General features: G+C 37.6%; 1 protein-coding gene across 1 annotated transcript in view; it reads right to left on the bottom strand.

Moving 5' to 3' along the window:
• Positions 1 to 18,755, bottom strand: part of loxl3a (lysyl oxidase-like 3a) — a 125,208-nt gene that overhangs the window by 2,873 nt on the left and 103,580 nt on the right. The window contains exons 10-12 of the mRNA XM_051650332.1: positions 10,506 to 10,749; positions 3,199 to 3,314; positions 2,565 to 2,701 (exon numbers count right to left, since the gene is read on the bottom strand). Coding sequence (XP_051506292.1) covers positions 2,565 to 2,701; positions 3,199 to 3,314; positions 10,506 to 10,749 — 497 coding nt within the window. The remainder of the gene's footprint in view (positions 1 to 2,564; positions 2,702 to 3,198; positions 3,315 to 10,505; positions 10,750 to 18,755) is intronic.

Raw genomic sequence — 18,755 nt, 5'->3', positions numbered from 1 at the left:
TGGCGCTTCACTGCTGCCAGGACACATACAGGAAGGATTAGCGTTTACACCTCAAATGCGATCTGGTCACATGCGTTTTTGACCACATTCGTATGTGGTTTTTGTGATCCGATCACAAAACTTTTTAGACCCTGTTAAGTCATGTATTTAGGGCTGACCACATGTGATTGGATCACCCGAAACACATCTTAATACCAGGTGGAAACGAGGCCTTGAAGTAATTTATTTTTTAAATATACTCTACATAAATAGTTTTACAAATATGTGTAACCCAAGTAATTCAAAGTTATTAACTTAATTGAAAATCAGTAACTAATCTGATTACAAGAATTTGAAATATGATGTGCTACATTACTTTTTGTACTAAAAAGTAATTTGATTACAGTAATTATTTACTTTGTCATTAAATTACACCCAACACTGAAGAAAATTTAAATTTTTTCCATCGTGACATTTTTCACAAAATGAAAATCCTCTCATCATTTACTCACCTTTAATCCATCCCAGTTGTGAATGACTTTCCATCTTCAGCAGAACCGAAGTGAAGATTTTTATAAGCACATTTCAGCTCTTTTTCTTCATACAGTGCAAGTAAATCGGTGCCATCAGGCTGCTGGCTATTTGACGGTCCAAAAGTCATATTTAGGCAGCATAAAAGTAATCCACACGACTCCAGTCGATCAGTTAATGTCTTCTGAAGCAAATCGATAGGTTGGTGAAAGAAAAGAAATGAATCGATAATTAAAACATTTTTAACTTTAAATTGTTACTTCCTGCCAGCGATGGATTGCTGTTTGAAATGACCTAACTCTTGCATGACGTTCGTTCCTCTGTTGTATAAAAAGCGTGCGCTTCTGACTTCTCGCGTGAATGTGCCATCACGCTTACATCACTTATGTGTCGACTGCTGGCAGGAATTAATTTTAAAAAGTTAATACAGTTTTAACTATTGATTTGTTTCTTACACCAACCTATTAATTTGCTTCAGAAAACATTATTTGATCGACTGGAGTCATGTGGATTACTTTTATGCTGCCTAAATATGACTTTTGGACCATCAAACAGCCACCAGCCTGATGGCACCCATTCACTTGCATTGTATGGACATACAGAGCTGAAATGTGCTTATAAAAATCTTCACTTGGGTTCTGCTGAAGAAGGAAAGTCATACACATCCGGCTTAAAGTGAGTAAATCATGAGAGGATTTAAATTTTTGGGTGAACTAACCCTTTAAGCAAATTTTACCCCTCAATTCTCATTATCGTAACACGTCCAGGCATTTTACCTTTACTATTCCCATTGTTTTCAATGTTGATTCTCATTACCGTAACAGTCTTTTTTTTTTTTTTTTTTTTAACTGTATTACAGTAAAAGGATGCTGTTGTACAATTATATTTTAAAGCTGAAGTATGTAACTTTTTCTGTGTTAAAAATCTTTATCCTATCTCAGCTAATAGACAATTATTAGTAAGGCATTCATAGGTTAATTTTCTGGAAAACTCTAAACACTGTTTCTGTTCCACTATGAAAATTCCTCTGTTTGTTTTGAGTGAGCCGCTTAGACCCGCCCCAACAACATTACTCAACCAATGGCATGAGTTGGGGTGAGGCTATCTCTTTGTTTGACCAATGGCAAACAAGGGGCATATTCAATTTATAAAGTTTAAATTTGCAATTTCGTTTGGTAGCACTAGTGATGCAGAAATTACATACTTCCGTTTTAAATCAGTAAAAATAAAAGTCAGTACCAAGAGAGTACTACTATGATGTACACACTTTTTCAAACTGCGGTAATGAGGATTTCATAATGACAATCTTTTTTCACGTTGAGAATGAGAATTAGGCTTAATTTTCTAAATGCAAAATATAATCTTTTTTTTTTTTTTTTTTGAGTAGAAAAGGGCAACTTTCCAAAATAGGACCCATTTTCATTTCGTGTTTCGTGAGAATCTCGCATTGGTTAATTGGTCAAAAAAAAAAAAGTTTTTTTTTTTATACACAGTAGTAGTATTTGTTGTTCTGCCTTTATTTTATGCTGATTTGAATAACAGTAATGAGAATGAGATTTGTTATTTATTTTTCACATTAAAGTGATAAAAATGTGGCTGGAAATGTTCTTAATTGTCACGAAAATAATATTACAATGCAAAAAGAATAATCAGAAAATTCCAAATAGTGGCACAGTAGAGAGTTAAATGACTAATCCTTTAAAATCCTAATCCAGGAGGGTCTTTCCCAGTAAAATCCTAACTCCACCCTTCTTGAGTACTTAAAGGTTTATTAATCAAACCCAATGCTATTACTCTTATGACCCTTACATTCTTAGACTTTATGGTGAACTGTGAATGCTCTGACACATCTCCACCATTAGAGTGCAGCGCTGCAACATCTTATCGAAGACCATTTGACCGGCTGAATCTATAACTCAGACAATGGGGTCCTGCGGGACCAAAGTCTGGTGATGTAACACAGCACACTAAGTAAAGACTATCTACCCTATGAAAATACATTTACTTGGTACCAAAGTACTCGTTCTGTGAAATACTGACAAATAGCTGAATACCTGTAGTATGTAGTTTCCTGGCTTAACATCTGTGATGTCAATCCACTGGCAGTCAATATCATGTCGGTACAAGTCCCAGCAGCCCACTGTGATGCCCTGCTCACCAAAGTTAGCACACTCATATCGCTTTGAAACACCTGCAGCAAGGGAGGTTATATCATATGGTAAATATGAACATTTTAAAACCTAAGGTATTGGATAACAACAGATGTGTCTTATGGTGATAGTTTTAAAACCAGAACGATAAGGGTGACAGAGAAGGTTAAAAGTAATATATAGGCATTACAACTGATGTATAAACAAATGTTAATGTCTGCTAAAACTAGTAGTCTAGGGACACCTAGTGGAATTTTGAATAACAGCCTTGAAAGCAAAAACACTATTTCGGTCATATTTCCCACCAAAATCAAAATAAAGAAATAAGAAATTATATTTTGTGTAAAGAAAATGAAGCCTATATGTGGGGCCATGAAAAGTTTTGGAATTGTGACATTATATTTTAACGATTAACAATATTTGGATTTGGGGATGAAATGTGACCTGGAATTGAGGTTAAAGCGAATGCATGCACAAATCAAAGATCAAAAGCTTGGTATCCATTATTTCAGCAACTAACCTTTGACCTCTGTCTTACCTTCATGGCAGCGTGTGTCCTCCAGGCAGAAGCTAGCTTTATGTCCATCAGCCACTTTAGTCCCATTTAGAGACAGCAGGTCATAATATGTGAATATGTCCATACTATGGTAGTGCCTGTATAAGAGGTTATACACACAGTCTGTCTTCTATGCCAAACACCTATCACATATTACTCAAAGAAGAAAAAGTGTATGGATTTAAATTTTAAAGTCAACAACCCCCTTCTATAATGGGACATATGTCAGACTGAATTAATTAATCAAAAACAACAAGACCAGAAATATATATTTTAAAAAAGTAAAAAGGGTCCATTTTGATTTCAAGTTGAATTTAAAATGTTTCAACCTACCAATATCTGACATTAAAAATGTCCACAATGACTAATTTTCAATTATCATTAATCCTAAATACTGCAACCTACAAATCTATCATTTTCATAGATGAAAACAGGCCGTCCAGAACAGAATCAGAGCTGTAGGGGTGAAGGATGGAACTGAACCCATGGTGTGGTGTCCAGCCACTGGTCTCAGTGCCACACCCTGTGTCCTTTCAGCCTGAGCACACAGCAGGTTTCCTCATCATCATACTGTCAGATACAAACATTGAGAAACCTGATGTCTGCCAGGAAGCTGCAGTGTAAATCCAGGGGCCTCAAAAAAGAGTTACTAAATACTATTAAGAGTGTACTTATAAATCAACTGGAAAATGAATGGTGAAGAGAGAATAAAATCCAAAGCCACTTAATATTAGGAAAAATAAATAGGAAGAATCATATTTAAAGCACTAAAGTCACTACACCAATGAAGGGCTGACTTACTTCATGTTTTTTCATTTATTTTTAATTTTTCATGAAACCTGTTAAGAAAATATCCTGGTCATATTTAAACCCAAATCAAGAAAAAATATACAAAACATATGTGAAATTATATTTTTCGTAATGAAAATTAAGCCTATATTTAGGACCATTGGGATTATTTGGATTGTGACATTATTTTCAGAACATTTAAACACATTTTACAACCCAGTTCTCATTACCGTAATGCATCCAGATGTTTCACTTTTACTATTCCTATTGTTTTCAGTGACGATACTCAATCCTGTAACACCATGGGTGGGTGAGAAACAGATCAATATTTAAGTCCTTTTTTTTTTTTTTTTTTACTATAAATTCTCCTCCCTGCCCAGTAGTTGCCAATATGCACAAAGAATGAGAATCGCCAAAAACAAAAGAAGAAGGATGTGAAAAAGGACTTAAATATTGAACCGTTTCTCACCCACACCTATCATGTCGCTTCTAAATATATAGATTTAACCACTGCAGTCTTATGGATTACTTTTATGCTGCCTTTATGTGATTTTTGGACCTTTAAAGTTTTGGTCACCACTTGCATTGTATGGACCTACAGAGCTGAAATATTCTTCTAAAAATCATTGTTTGTGTTCAGCAGAAGAAAGAAAGTCATACACATCTGGGATGGCATGAAGGTGAATAAATGATGAGAGAATTTTCATTTTTGAGTGAATCTATTCCTTTAGTGGCCCTAAAAATAGGCTTCATTTTCTTTATGCAAAATGGATTTTCTTATTTGTTTGTTTTGGAGTAAAATTGTACAAGGACATTGTCTTGACAGGTTTTGTGAGAATCCCCCCATGGCAGTTTACATGGACTTGAAAATTCGGAATAATATCGGAATTTGGTCATATTCCGATTATGTATGCGTCATCTAAACATGTTAACCCGATTGTCGTAACCTGATCAAATCAATATTCTGTTTTTAGAAATCCAAATAAGACAACCGGAATATGCATATATTAATCTGAATTCTGTGTGATGTATTCAGAATATCCTCTCTAATGGAAAATTCAATTATACTGTATCTGTCCATATGAAATTAATTTTGAGTGCAATGAAACACAGGCATTTGAGAAAGGTCAAGCTAGCCAAGCAACACATTTTTGGAGTGAGAAAGAGACTAAAGGAATAATGAAACCAGAATATGGAACTCACATAGTGAATGAGATTCAGTGACGCTGCCAGACCCTCAAAAGAAAAACACAGAGTTCAGAGGTCTCTGTACAAAACAATCTCTCAGAGTCCTCGCCATGACCAATATTACTGTTAGTGAACATGCATATTTTTTATGGATTTTCCTGTCTGAGCTATGCTCTCCATACCATCATCTTACCAGTAGGCCAGATACATACTCTATGCATGTATGACCCGAATGCTTGGCCAGTGAATCACAATATATCCACTGCACATACTTACTGCTGAAGTAACAAACCTCAGTGCTGAAGGGATGATAGTAACATAAACATGTCAATTTTAACTAACCTAAAATGTATTTTTGAAATTGTTTGGATGTTAAAATACTTTCAACCTGGTCTCATAGAATCACATTACAGTACCTACATTTTTGCAAAATGATTTTTATGTGGCTTGTTCAATGTATTGTTCAAACACTAGAGGCACTACAACAACGACTTTTATTCCCTTTCACAAAAATCACAAGTAAAATGTCAGAACAGTAGTTCATAAACACTTTTCAGCCTTTACACAATGCTATGTTATGACACATAAATACTTTTACTATAGTGCATGACTTGTAAGGTGATAGATTTTTACGCTTGCATTACATAACAAACTACATTTACAAGCTGATTAAATTGCATGGTATCTCAACTGATAGATCGTTGCACTTGTGATGCAGGTACGAGTCTTGAAGAGTACGTGAGTCGACACAAGAGCTGTAAGTATCATACAAGCACCACAAAATGACGTGGTTGCTTGAGCAATTGCGTTTTTCATCTCACATTTTCTTTTTATGATGCTATCGGTTAGGTTTAAGGTAAGGAGGTATGTTGTGTTTATTTAAAACTCAATAGAGCATTAACTTCAAAAACCTCATCTGTTTGAGGGAACACTTAACTCGCTTTTAGTGCCACACAGTGGACATTTAACTTTAGAACTGCCATGATACATGTAGGAACCACATTTTGCAAAAACGTTGCTACAGTAACGTTATTTTCTTGAGGTAGGTCAAGCTGAAACCCTGTGGCTCTATGGCACTATCAAAATATTGCTCTGTTTGTTTTAGCATCCCAAAACAGCAACATTGTCTAAACCACTGGATTAAGTTTGGGCCTGGACTATATGTTTCACGAATGACAGAGTGGAGGAGTGTTCGGAACACCTGTTTGAAATCAATATATATATATATATATATATATATATATATATATATATATATATATATGTTTTTTTTTTGTTTTTTTTTTCATTTTTGTTTGGTGCCTCTAGTGGAAATATACAGTAGTTAATGTGAAAGTCAAAATTGACCATAGAAGAAGTCTGTTTATGGTAATTGCAGCTATGGCACCTCTTGCAGCAATGCTGAGAATTAGGGATGTGTATGGTAATTGTTTGTAGTATTCGGTTAACCATGAGGGTTCACAAACGGTTATTCTGTTATTTTTCAGCACTCAGGAATAAAGAACATTCCTTGCAATGGATATGTGTCAAACACATTTCAAAATAAAGTGCACAGTGAGCTATGAGCTTAAATAGCACAATACATAGAATCACTCACATTAAAGTCAAACAAAAATAATCAAACTGTCATTGCATCATAGCATTTTTAACCAACAGAAAATACATAAATTAAGTGCTAAACCTGATGAGCTCTGCTAGGGCAGGCTATTATTTTCGTGAGGCAGCGAGCACTAACATTGTCATGTGCATGAAGTTACACTGCTGCGGTTTATTGGCCTCTTAGGGGTGCGTTTAGGCGTTTAAATAGAAAAACATTGAAAAAACAGCGCACACGCGCTCAAAAACGTGTGAACAGCCACAAACCTGGCCCAAAACCCAGCAGTTTCTCAGGTCCCGTAGGGCTCGTGTCGGGTTGAAGACTTCTATTGCACATGTAGAATAATAAAAAAGTGATTTTGGTTTTCGAATACAGGCGCGTTGTACAGTAAACCAAATAACGACCACAAGTGCACATCCCTACTGAGAATATAAAGTATTCTTGTGTTGCAAATGAATGGCTTTATAATACATTTCAGAACGCAACAACACATGAGCATTTGCACTAGTGTACTTGAAAAAAACATTTGCTAGTGTACAAAAACATTTGCGCTAATGTACTAGAAAATAAAACAGAATGGTGTTTCCAAACTTCTTTGCCTTAAATACCCCCACAGCACCATCAGTAACACACAAGAACCCCTTCAGCAACACAAAACTAAAGATGTGTACCAAAGACTAAATATCATCATTTCATATTATCATAAATATAGATTTTTACCGATCAATCAGTATTGTTTTGATATATTGAAATCCAGGGGTGGTTCTTGGGTCAGTGGATATTCGGGGCTTAGCCCAGACCTCTGTGGATACAGTGCATCTGGAAAGTATTCACAGCGCTTCACTTTTTCCACATTTTGTTATGTTACAGCCTTATTCCAAAATGGATTAAATTCATTATTTTCCTCAAAATTCTACAAACAATACCCCATAATGACAACATGAAAGAAGTTTGTTTGAAATCTTTGCAAATGTATTAAAAATAAAAAACGAAAAAAAAAAAGAAAAGAAAAAAATCACATGTACATAAGTATTCACAGCCTTTGCTCAATACTTTGTTGAAGCACCTTTGGCACCAATTACAGCCTCAAGTCTTTTTGAGTATGATGCTACAAGCGTGGCACACCTATTTTTGGGCAGTTTCTCTCATTCTTCTTTGCAGGACCTCTCAAGCTCCATCAGGTTGGATGGGGAGCATCAGTGCACAGCCATTTTCAGATCACTCCAGAGATGTTCAATCGGGTTCAAGTCTGGGCTCTGGCTGGGCCACTCAAGGACATTCACAGAGATGTCCCGTAGCCACTCTTTTGTTATCTTGGCTGTGTGCTTAGGGTCGTTGTCCTGTTGGAAAATGAACCATCGCCCCAGTCTGAGGTCCAGAGCGCTCTGGAGTAGGTTTTCATCAAGGATGTCTCTGTACATTGCTGCATTCATCTTTCCCTCGATCCTGACTAGTCTCCCAGTTCCTGCCGCTGAAAAACATCCCCACAGCATGATGCTGCCACCACCATGCTTCACTGTAGGGATGGTTTTGGCCAGGTGATGAGCGGTGCCTGGTTTCCTCCAGACATGATGCTTGCCATTCAGGCCAAAGAGTTCAATCTTTGTTTCATCAGACCAGAGAATTTTGTTTCTCATGGTCTGAGAGTCCTTCAGGTGCCTTTTGGCAAACTCCAGGTGGGATGTCATGTGCCTTTTACTGAGGAGTGGCTTCCGTCTGGCCACTCTACCATACAGGCCTGATAGGTGGAGTGCTGCAGAGATGATTGTTCTTCTGGAAGGTTCTCCTCTCTCCACAGAGAAATGCTGGAGCTCTGTCAGAGTGACCATCGGGTACTTGGTCACCTCCCTGACTAAGGCCCTTGTCCCCCGATTGCTCAGTTTGGCCAGGCGGCCAGCTCTAGGAAGAGTCCTGGTGGTTCCAAACTTCTTCCATTTACAGATGAGGGAGGCCACTGTGCTCATTGGGACCTTCAATGCTGCAGAAAGTTTCCTGTACCCTTCCCCAGATCTGTGCCTCGATACAATCCTGTCTCAGAGGGCTACAGACAATTCCTTGGACTTCATGGCTTGGTTTGTGCTCTGACATGCACTGTTAACTGTGGGAGCTTATATAGACAGGTGTGTGCCTTTCCAAATCATGTCCAATCAACTGAATTTACCACAGGTGGGCTCCAATCAAGTTGTAGAAACATCTCAAGGATGATCAGTGGAAACAAGATGCACCTGAGCTCAATTTTGAGTGTCATGGCAAAGGCTGTGAATACTTATGTACATGTGATTTTTTTTGTTTTTTATTTTTAATAAATTTGGAAAGATTTCAAACAAACTTCTTTCATGTTGTCATTATGGGGTATTGTTTGTAGAATTTTGAGGAAAATAATTAATTTAATCCATTTTGGAATAAGGCTGTAACATAACAAAATGTGGAAAAAGTGAAGCGCTGTGAATACTTACCGGATGCACTGTACATATGGATATGTATGAAATATTGAAATACACTTTATAAAAAAAGTGTAAATGTTACATGGGGGGGGGGGGGGGGGGGCATTTATAAAGTAAATGTTATATCTATGTGATGTCATTTATAAAGTAAATCTTTAAATATTACTGAAACTAAACTAAAAAGTCTAATAGCTTTTGTCTCAGTAGATCTTGTTTTTGCACAAACATTAAACGGAACTAGTCAAATCAAACTTTTATTCTCAACACACAGTGAAAAGATATCAGTGTCAAACGTCTCATAGAATAAAAGATCATTATCGAGATTGTATGAATGGAGATTCTGATTAATTGTAAAATCAATATACATGTATTTACCCATTTCTATTATTTTAATTTGTAGCCATACATTGTGTTAGGTTCAACATAACAAAACGAAAATCAAGAGTTCATGGCAAATTTGCCTCAATTTTGCTGCAAATTCGCCACTGATCATTTTCATATACAAATGAGCTTTGCGGCAAACTTGCGGCAAATTGTCCATTGTTGCTAAAGGTTTGCCGGAGGTTCACCACTACTGGTGAAGAGTTGCAAAGTTCTGACAAACATATGCAGCAAATCAAAAGCTCATTTGCATGTGAAAATAAGGAGTGTTGCAAATTTGCCGCAAGTTTGCGGCTCGTTTTGATTTTTTTGTAAGGGAATGCTGTTCTTTTTGCGCACCCCCGATTGGGAATCACTGTTATAGGGCAGTGGTTATCAAACCGGTCCTGGAAGCCCCCCAGCACTGCACATTTTGCATGTTGCCCTTTTCTGACACACCCAATTTAAGTCTTGGAGTCCCCTTACGAAAATCAAGAGTTCATGGCAAATATGTCGCAAATTCGCCACTGGTAATTTTCACATGCAAGTTAGCTTTGCGGCAAACTTGCGGCAAATTGTCCATTGTTGCCACAAGTTTGCCGGAGGTTCACCACTACCAGCAAAGAGATGCAAACTTCTGGCAAACATTTGCGGCAAATCAAAAGCTCATTCACATTTGAAAATAACAAGCAGCAAATTAGCTAGTTTTTTTTTACTAATGAGCTAATGAGTTGAATCATGTGTGTTTGAGAAGACATCCAAAATATTTAGTGTTGAGGGGCCTACAGGACAGGTTTGAGAACCACTGTTATAGAGGATGTTTCGGGCCCAAAATGCATGCTCAACATGCAAGACAAGACACAGAGATGCTCAGCCTGAAAATCAGCCATAACGAGAGCACTGGTGTTTACCTATGGCATTCGTGCCACACCCAGGAGTGGCGGCCAAGACGTGGGTAGAAGTCAGCCCTGCCGATGTTGTGGATCTGGGAGGAGAAGCGCAGCAGGCGACGATGACCGTACGGCCAGTTGGCTTTAACAGCAGATTTGCCGAGACAATTCTCCTCCGCTGCGCAGTACAGCATGTGCAGAGGTCGGTCTTCAATGTAAACAGTCTGCTCCACCAATGGGGCATTCAAGACCAGGTCAGAAGCCGCTAGAGATTGTGGGAGGAGGAAAATGTACAATAAGACGACAATGAGACTCTCTGTGAACCCTTACAAAAAAACAAGAGTTCATGGCAAATTTGCTGAAAACTTGCTGCAAATTTGCCACTGATTATATTCACATGCAAATAAGCTTTGCGGCAAACTTGTGGCAAATTGTCAATTGTTGCTAAAGGTTTTCTGCAGGTTCACCACTACCAGTGAAGAGCTTAAAACTTCTGGCAAACATATGTGGTGAATCTAAAGCTCATTTGCATGGGAAAATAATGAGTGGCAAAAGAGTTTTTCAGAACTCTAGATTTTTTGTAAGGGCCAATGTTAATCTTGTCAGCGGAATTACTTACAAACACGCTCTTTGACAAGGGGTATTTTGTCAACGATAAAGAAAAGACGACTAAGACGCATTATGACAATGATTGAATGATTTGAATTAAAACATACTGTTGACAAAACTATGACGAGAACAAAATAATACTGCATGATATGTACAATGCACTAACAATATTTTTTAAGAACAATCAAGAATTTATTCAAATGTTGGAATTAAGCGTAAAATTACACCTTACTGTGCTGTTTCCATAAAAACATGTAATGCAATATCCAAAACGGTCTTCAACATGAAAAAATCTCTAAAGCATGAAGACTTTACAATGCATTAACTTCTAAAAGTAGCTAACACTGTACTTCATTATATGTGTATCTATGTTATTTTTGGCAACTAATATTTTATGCCATTTTAGTCAGAGTAAAATGGACTAAAATGAAATGTGATGTAATGAAATATTGACTAAAACCTGCAGCTTAATCTCTAACCACCTGCAGTCTATTCTTGATCAGGTGCTATATGTGCTGACTCAAAGAGAGTTTAGCCCAAGACAGAGCGCGTATTAAAATGAATGGGAGAAATTGGAACACCCAATATGGCGGATGTAGAAAAGGAAGTCTTGCCTTACAAGTAAAAGAGCCAATCACCTTTTAGATACAGACATCATCTGTCAGTTAACATGAGAACATGCATTAGCTTGACCAACCTGAGAAATAGCATTTTTCAGCATGATCTCAACTAAAGAAGCACAATTTATGATACCATTCTTGTCAGATTTTACTGCTAAATTTAAACATGTTATTTGATCGTAATCTTGGCAATCCATTTTGGAGATTTCTGTTTTTCCCCATTTAAGTAAATAAGAGCTGTACTTTTATGCCACTTTTATACCAGAAGTATTTCAAAGATGGCCGCTGAGGGCACTGACTTGCATTGAAAGGGTCTGTGGCTGACTAAGCACTGCTCTAGGCATGTTTTAAATTACCCTTTGCTAAGCTGCACCTTAAAAGTGTTTCTAACCAATCCAATTTTAGCAACTGTTGCTGATGTCCGCCATTTCTCTGACAAGTGTTTACTTTTTTCCAGTGAGAATTTATGAGAGTTGTGTGTGTTTTAGTAGTTTTATGCCAATTTTATAGAAATTATTCAAAGATTTATAAAAATAAAATAAAATGTTGTTGCCGGGTCACTTGTAATAGACATGAGGTACACTGAGTAGATACAAAAAGTGTTTTTTCTTTCTTTTTTTAACTCTTTAAAAAATCTTAAGAAGACCTATAGATATAAACATGTGCCATTCCTCATTTCCCAATGAACATATAACATCAGCAAGGACACCTACATTTGCTCCAAAGTAAATTAAAGCTAATAATTTAACGTCAATTCATTTATATATTAATTCATATCATAGTAAAGGCAATAGTAAATAAAAAGTTCACAGCATCATAGTGAGTGTGTTATGAGACGTTATGAGCAGTTCTGTTCACTTACACTAATGTTATCAGGTGTGTAACTGCCATCAAATGATGCTTTTCACTTTTTAAGTGACTGTGATAATTGTTTGCCTCAGTTCTGATTCACAGTCTCCACAGTTTTCAATCAAATTACTGTGTAATTAAAAATTTTCTTTTACAAAAAAATCAGATAAATATGCTTTAGAATGTCACTCTTCATTCTATCCTACGTAAGAATATTACCAATTTAGTTTATGGGAATATTTTACCAAAAACTGCACTGTCCACGGCAATCTCCCATTCATTCCTATAGGAAGTTCTGCAGAGCTTGTCAGAGCGAGCAACTGTAACCGAGGGGGGCGGAGCTTAGAGAAGGGTCAACTGCATTCAGCACAGATATTTTGGGCTGGTTTGTGCTATTACCTGATTTGCATAATTACATTAGTGTACCAGTTGCTTAAACAACGCAGACAGTGGGCTCTATTTTCGTGAGTGCACAAAGCGCAACGCGCAACAACCGTGCACAACTTCTTATCCAATTTTCATAAGAGCACTAATTCTAAGTGCAATTTGGGCATGGGTTGGAGTGTTTGCGCTACTGTGGGTGTAGGCAAGCAAACTGTGGGGGTATTGTATGTAAATGAAGTAGCGAAATTGCTATTTTCCTAAGAATTTGGTCGTTGCCCTAAGATGTTTCAATACCACCTCTTAACTCAGCGCAAAGTCCAAATTCAGTTCCTGCTATTGCAGTTTGGAGATTACACCTGCAGGTGGTAATAAAGTTCATGTCAACTTTCGGACATGTTGACATGTTCACTCGCTGTTGAAGCCGTTTGTTGAAACAAAAAAATATGAGATTTGTGTTAAACTTTCTAGAGGTCATGTTTTATTTTTCCAACGATTGTTATTATTTTTATTGTTATGTTTATATGTATTATTATTCTTGTATATTTAGAGGCCAAGCACCAAGGGTACAGTGGGACCTATTGTTTTCAAATCCACTGATTAAGCATGTCAGCTGATTGGCTGAGTGTTTTTATGCATTGGACTGTAGATCAACAGGCCCTGAGTTCAAATCCCACCTAAGCAAGTTTTGTTTGGATAGATTTTTTTTTTTTTTGTACTTGGCTTTTTGTATTTTGCTTACTGAATGGTTTCAGGGCTTGTCCCTAATTATTTCTGCTTGCAGGTATTCTTTTTATTCTCATTCTTTTTATTATTCTTAAGATATATATGTTTTGTTTAATATATATATATATATATATATATATATATATTGAATGCATTGTGGAATATTAAAAAAAAAAATTGTTAGCATCTTTATGTGCTAAGGATGCATTAAATGTTTCAAGACAGTGCCACCTATGGTTAAAAAACAAACAAACAAAAAAAAAAAAAAACAAACACTTGTGTGCTGACTCTAAAATCAGCATGTCTCTTTACCATGGCTAAGTTATGTCTGAGGCTGGGCTTCCCCCCAATCAAATGATGATTTGCATCTTTGTTGAAAAGTTACATGACTATAAAGTTGATCATGATAACAGCTGTGCTTGGCTGTGATTTATCTAAGCTTGGTATGTCCCTTTGTTGCCTAGCAAACTCATGGCTGTGTGGTGTAGTGGATAGTGCACTGAACTATGGAATAGAAAGTTGTGAATTCAAATCCATCCAGGGGAAATGTGATCTGTGTTTTCCCTGTGAGATCTTTGGGTTGTACTGTGGTTTCCATGTTGGTGCTTGGCCCTATAATTGCTGCTTGCACAGAAGGTTATATCCGTTAGTATTATTATTTGGGCCCAAGCACTGAAAGTGTGGAGACCCTATTGTTCTCCTAAGGATTATGAGAATGAGAATTAGCTTTATTGTATGCTTACACATACAAGGAATTTGTCTTGATGACAGAAGCTTCCAGTGCACAAACATTACAGACCCCACAATAATACAACAACAAGACAGAGATAATAAAAAATAGAAGAAAAATAAAAAGCGAATAGATAATATAAGTATATATAGAAACAGACAATAAGACTATATATATATATATATATATATATATATATATATATATATATATATATATATACACGTATGTACAAATACAAATCTGTTATAGACAGATAGTGCAATGCAATGTTATGGCAGAAGAGTTAGGAGATGTTGGATAAATATAAATAGACTAATCTGTGTATTGCACATAATTATTGCTCAATGGGGCAGTTTTAATTGTTCGTGAGATGGATAGCCTGAGGGAAAAAACTGTTCTTGTGCCTGACGGTTCTGGTGCTCAGTGCTCTGTAGTGCCGGCCAGAAGGCAACCGTTCAAAAATGTAGTGGGCTGGGTGAGTGGGATCCAGAGTGATTTTTCCAGCCCTTTTCCTCATTCTGGAAGTGTACAGTTCTTGAAGGGAGGGCAGAGGGCAATCAATAATCCACTCAGCACACTGCTCCAGTGATCTGTTGAAGATCTGTGTGAAGATTGGTGCCAGCTGGTCAGCACAGGATTTTAGACAAGTGGGTGAAACACAGTCTGGGCCCTGTGCTTTCGTTATCTTTTGTTTCCAGAAGTCCCAGTACACATCCTCTTGACAGATCTTAAGTGCAGGTTGAGTAGCGGGAGGGGGGAGGAGGGTGGTTACAGGAGGTGTTAATGTTTGTGTGAGGTGAAGGCCAGAGTGGGTGTAGGGCATGTTGGGCCTCATGTATTCAGATAGAAGACAAAGGCAGGCCTAACACAGTCGTAAAAACCTAACTCAAGCCCCCACATTCCAAATTATACTGATAAAAATCGCACCAAAATCAAACAAAGGGAGTTCAAAACAGACTACAAATCCCATGAAGCCTTGCTCACTAAAGGATCGAACTCTCAACTCCTATTGGATGAGGCACACAACAGAACGTCCCTCAAACATGACATCATCAGGAGTTGAAATACCTCTGAAATGCTTCCAGGATTTGCTTCCAGCAACTTTGTTTGTCCTGTATAGACGCAGCTCATCGCTGCTCTCAGGTGCAACCTCGTGGCACAAGGAAGTAATGTCCGACTTGAAACTGTAGCCATACAATCTCCATCTCGCTGGATGAGTTGAGATTACTCTGTGTTCCACCGAACACTCTAACGGATCTGAAGGAGACCGCCGAGCAATCTGCATCTTCATCCGTTTGCTTACAGAAGTGAAGAGATTAAAGATTTCTCTTCCAACTTCAATCAAGTTGACATTTCTGAGTTCTCCGCCAGCCCGCCGAGAATCAACAGCTGTACCGCCCACTGACAGAGCGAGGAAACGGCATCCTGTCATCACCCGAGCCTCAAGGAACCGGATCAGAGTTAAAGGACGGAGGAAAACACATTCTACCTGTGTCCTCATGCGATTCAAGTAAGAGGTTTACGTCTGGGCAGAGATAGAATATTATAGTGTGTTATTCTTGTGTTTCAAGGTTTTTGCTTGTACAGTTTACGGACCGCCATGTCTGCTCATTATTAATACTCAGGGTATTAATTATCACGAATTTGTTTTGCTGTATTGTGGTCCAACCAAATTGGACTGTTGTGCAATTTCGCCATCGCGGGTGAGACAGGTAAACTGAGTTCATCCATTAAAGAGTCAAAGTACGCGGGACTGTTTACGAGCCGTCCACCGTGTCTCTGAGCGATGAACTAACAGCTGCTTTCTCTCCCACGATCGCGAAATTGGCTTTAGGGCTGTCACTTCTCTCTCTCTCTCGTACTAACCACACACACACACACGCACGCATGTGACCCCTCACAAACATTCTGGCACACATTTTTGGCTCCTAGATAGCTTAATGCTAAAGCCCACCTTTGTCCCTAAGCTATCGTACAAGCGGATACACACGGTAACTGGTAGACCCCATTGACTGGTTTCTTGCCGCCCCCATTCGCGGTCATATTCCCTTCCCGAAATTCTCGCGTGACATACTCTCCACGAGAGTCACGTCCGCCATTTTGTGCGCGTCCCTCCTTACACACACACACACACTGTCACACACACACTTTCACACACACACCTTATGTGTTATAGGATTATTTTTATTTCCATATCTAATCATATCACTGTTTAGTTTGTAGTTGTAAGTTGGAAGTTTATTGACTGCATTGTATTAATTATTAATTGATATTACTGCATAAATAAACTTTGTTTATATTACAAAGAGAAGTGTTTTGGTTTGTTTTGCATACGCCTGTGTCATGCTGACGGGATGTCAGTGCTCGGATTCAAACCTTCATTCATTGTTTTTTTCCCAAAAATCTATATTCTTCGGATGTCGATTTTCCTAAGAAAACAATCTAATATTGAGACTGTTATACTATCTGGTTATTAGTCCCTGATTCCAGGGTGGTGCCCCGTCAATGTTAATCCTTATTAATATTCTATTGATTTTTGATAATTGATAATTATCTTTGATGATTGTTGAATTTGAATGATCAATAAGCTAGTGTTAATTTTAATTAATGTTTCATTGATGTTAACAATTAACGATTATCTTTGATAATTGTTGATTTAAAGGATAAAAAAAAACTAACATTGATTCTCATCAATGTTCTATTGATTTTAATAATTAATAATTATCTTTGATAATTATTAATTATTGCTAATAACCAAACTTGCTCCTAAACGTAGCACACTACATTTACTGGAGCCCCATATGAGGTTTTAATGAGTTAGATTCAATTAATTAATTTAAATATGAATTAATAACTAAAGAAATAATTATTCATTATTTCTGATAGTAACACTGATCTAAACAACCAGTAAAGTGTGAGACTGGGTTTTTCAATTCTACAGTAAAACACATTCAGGTCATCAGCCAGTTGTTGATTCTCTACAGTGTTGGGGAATGGTGTCTAGTAGTTAGTAATGTTTTTCAGGTCTCTCCACAGTGATACAGGGTCGTTAGCTGAAAACTTGTTTTCCAGCTTTTCATAGTAGTCAACTTTTTCATAGAAGTCAGTGTGTTTCTGGCCTGATTTTACAAGATTTTATGTGCTCTTCTGTAAGCATCATCTTTGGCCTGACGAAGTTGCCTGAGTTTTGCTGTAAACCATGTCACTGTTGAACGTTAAATAAGTCCTAGTAAGAATGCACATATCCTCACAGAAACTGATATATGATGTCACAGTACCTGTGAGCTTGTCCAGATTGGTGTCTGCAGCTTCAAAAACACTCCAATCAGTGCAGTCAAAGCAGGCTTGTAGTTCCAGCTCTACTTCATTGGTCCATCTATTTACAGTCCTTACTACAGGTTTAACTGATTTAAGTTTCTTCCTGTAGGTTGTAAGAAGATGAACCAGACAGTGATCAGAGAGCTCCAAAGCTGCTCTAGGGACACAGCGATATGCATCCTTTAATGTTGTGTAGCAGTGATCCAGTATATTTCAGTCTCTGGTGGGACATGTAATGTGCTGTCTGTATTTTGGCAGTTCACGGGTGAGGTTGGCTCTGTTAAAATCCCCAAAAATAATAATAAGTGAGTCCGGGTATTGTTGTTCCATGTCTGTGATCTGATCAGCCAGTTGATTCATCGCTGCTCTCACACACACTTGTGGAGGAATGTAAACACTCACCAGAATAAACAAGGAAAACTCCCGTGGCAAGTAGAAAGGCTTACAGTAGATAAAGAGCGCTTCCAAATTAGGACAGCACATCTTCTTTAACATTGTTACATCTGTACACCAACTTTCATTTATGTAAAAGCATGTTCCATCGCCTCTCATTTTCCCCGTTAACTCTGCAGTGCGATATACTCTGAACAGCTGGACGTTTTTCTCAGCCAGGTTTTTGTGAAGCACAAGGCTGCAGTGTTTGAAAAGTCCTTGTTTGTATGGGTGAGGAGATGTAGTTTGTCCATTTTGTTAGGAAGAGAGCAGAGATTCGCTAGATGAATACTTGGCAGTGCTGTACTGACGGAGCTTGAACAGCGCGCCGGTTCGCTTCCCTTGCTTGTGCTAAAATGTCCAGTAAAACATCCAAATAGTCAAAAACCGGGGAAAGATTGTCTGGTATGTACTGCCGAATGTTCAGCAGTTTGTCCCTGGTAAAACTAATTGGAAAAAAATTACTTGACACAGGACAAACAAACAAAAAAAAAAAAAACAACAAAAGAAACGGAGAGCTCCACACCGAGGCTGCCATCCACAGCACCATCTTGTAGACATAAAAAAAATAAAAATAAAAAAAAGGGCCCAAGCACTGAAAGT

Source organism: Myxocyprinus asiaticus, chromosome 22 (genome assembly GCF_019703515.2).
Source record: "Myxocyprinus asiaticus isolate MX2 ecotype Aquarium Trade chromosome 22, UBuf_Myxa_2, whole genome shotgun sequence".
Taxonomy (NCBI): Eukaryota; Metazoa; Chordata; class Actinopteri; order Cypriniformes; family Catostomidae; genus Myxocyprinus; species Myxocyprinus asiaticus.
The sequence above is the reverse complement of the archived record's forward strand: the minus strand, read 5'-3'. Positions and strand labels throughout refer to the sequence as shown.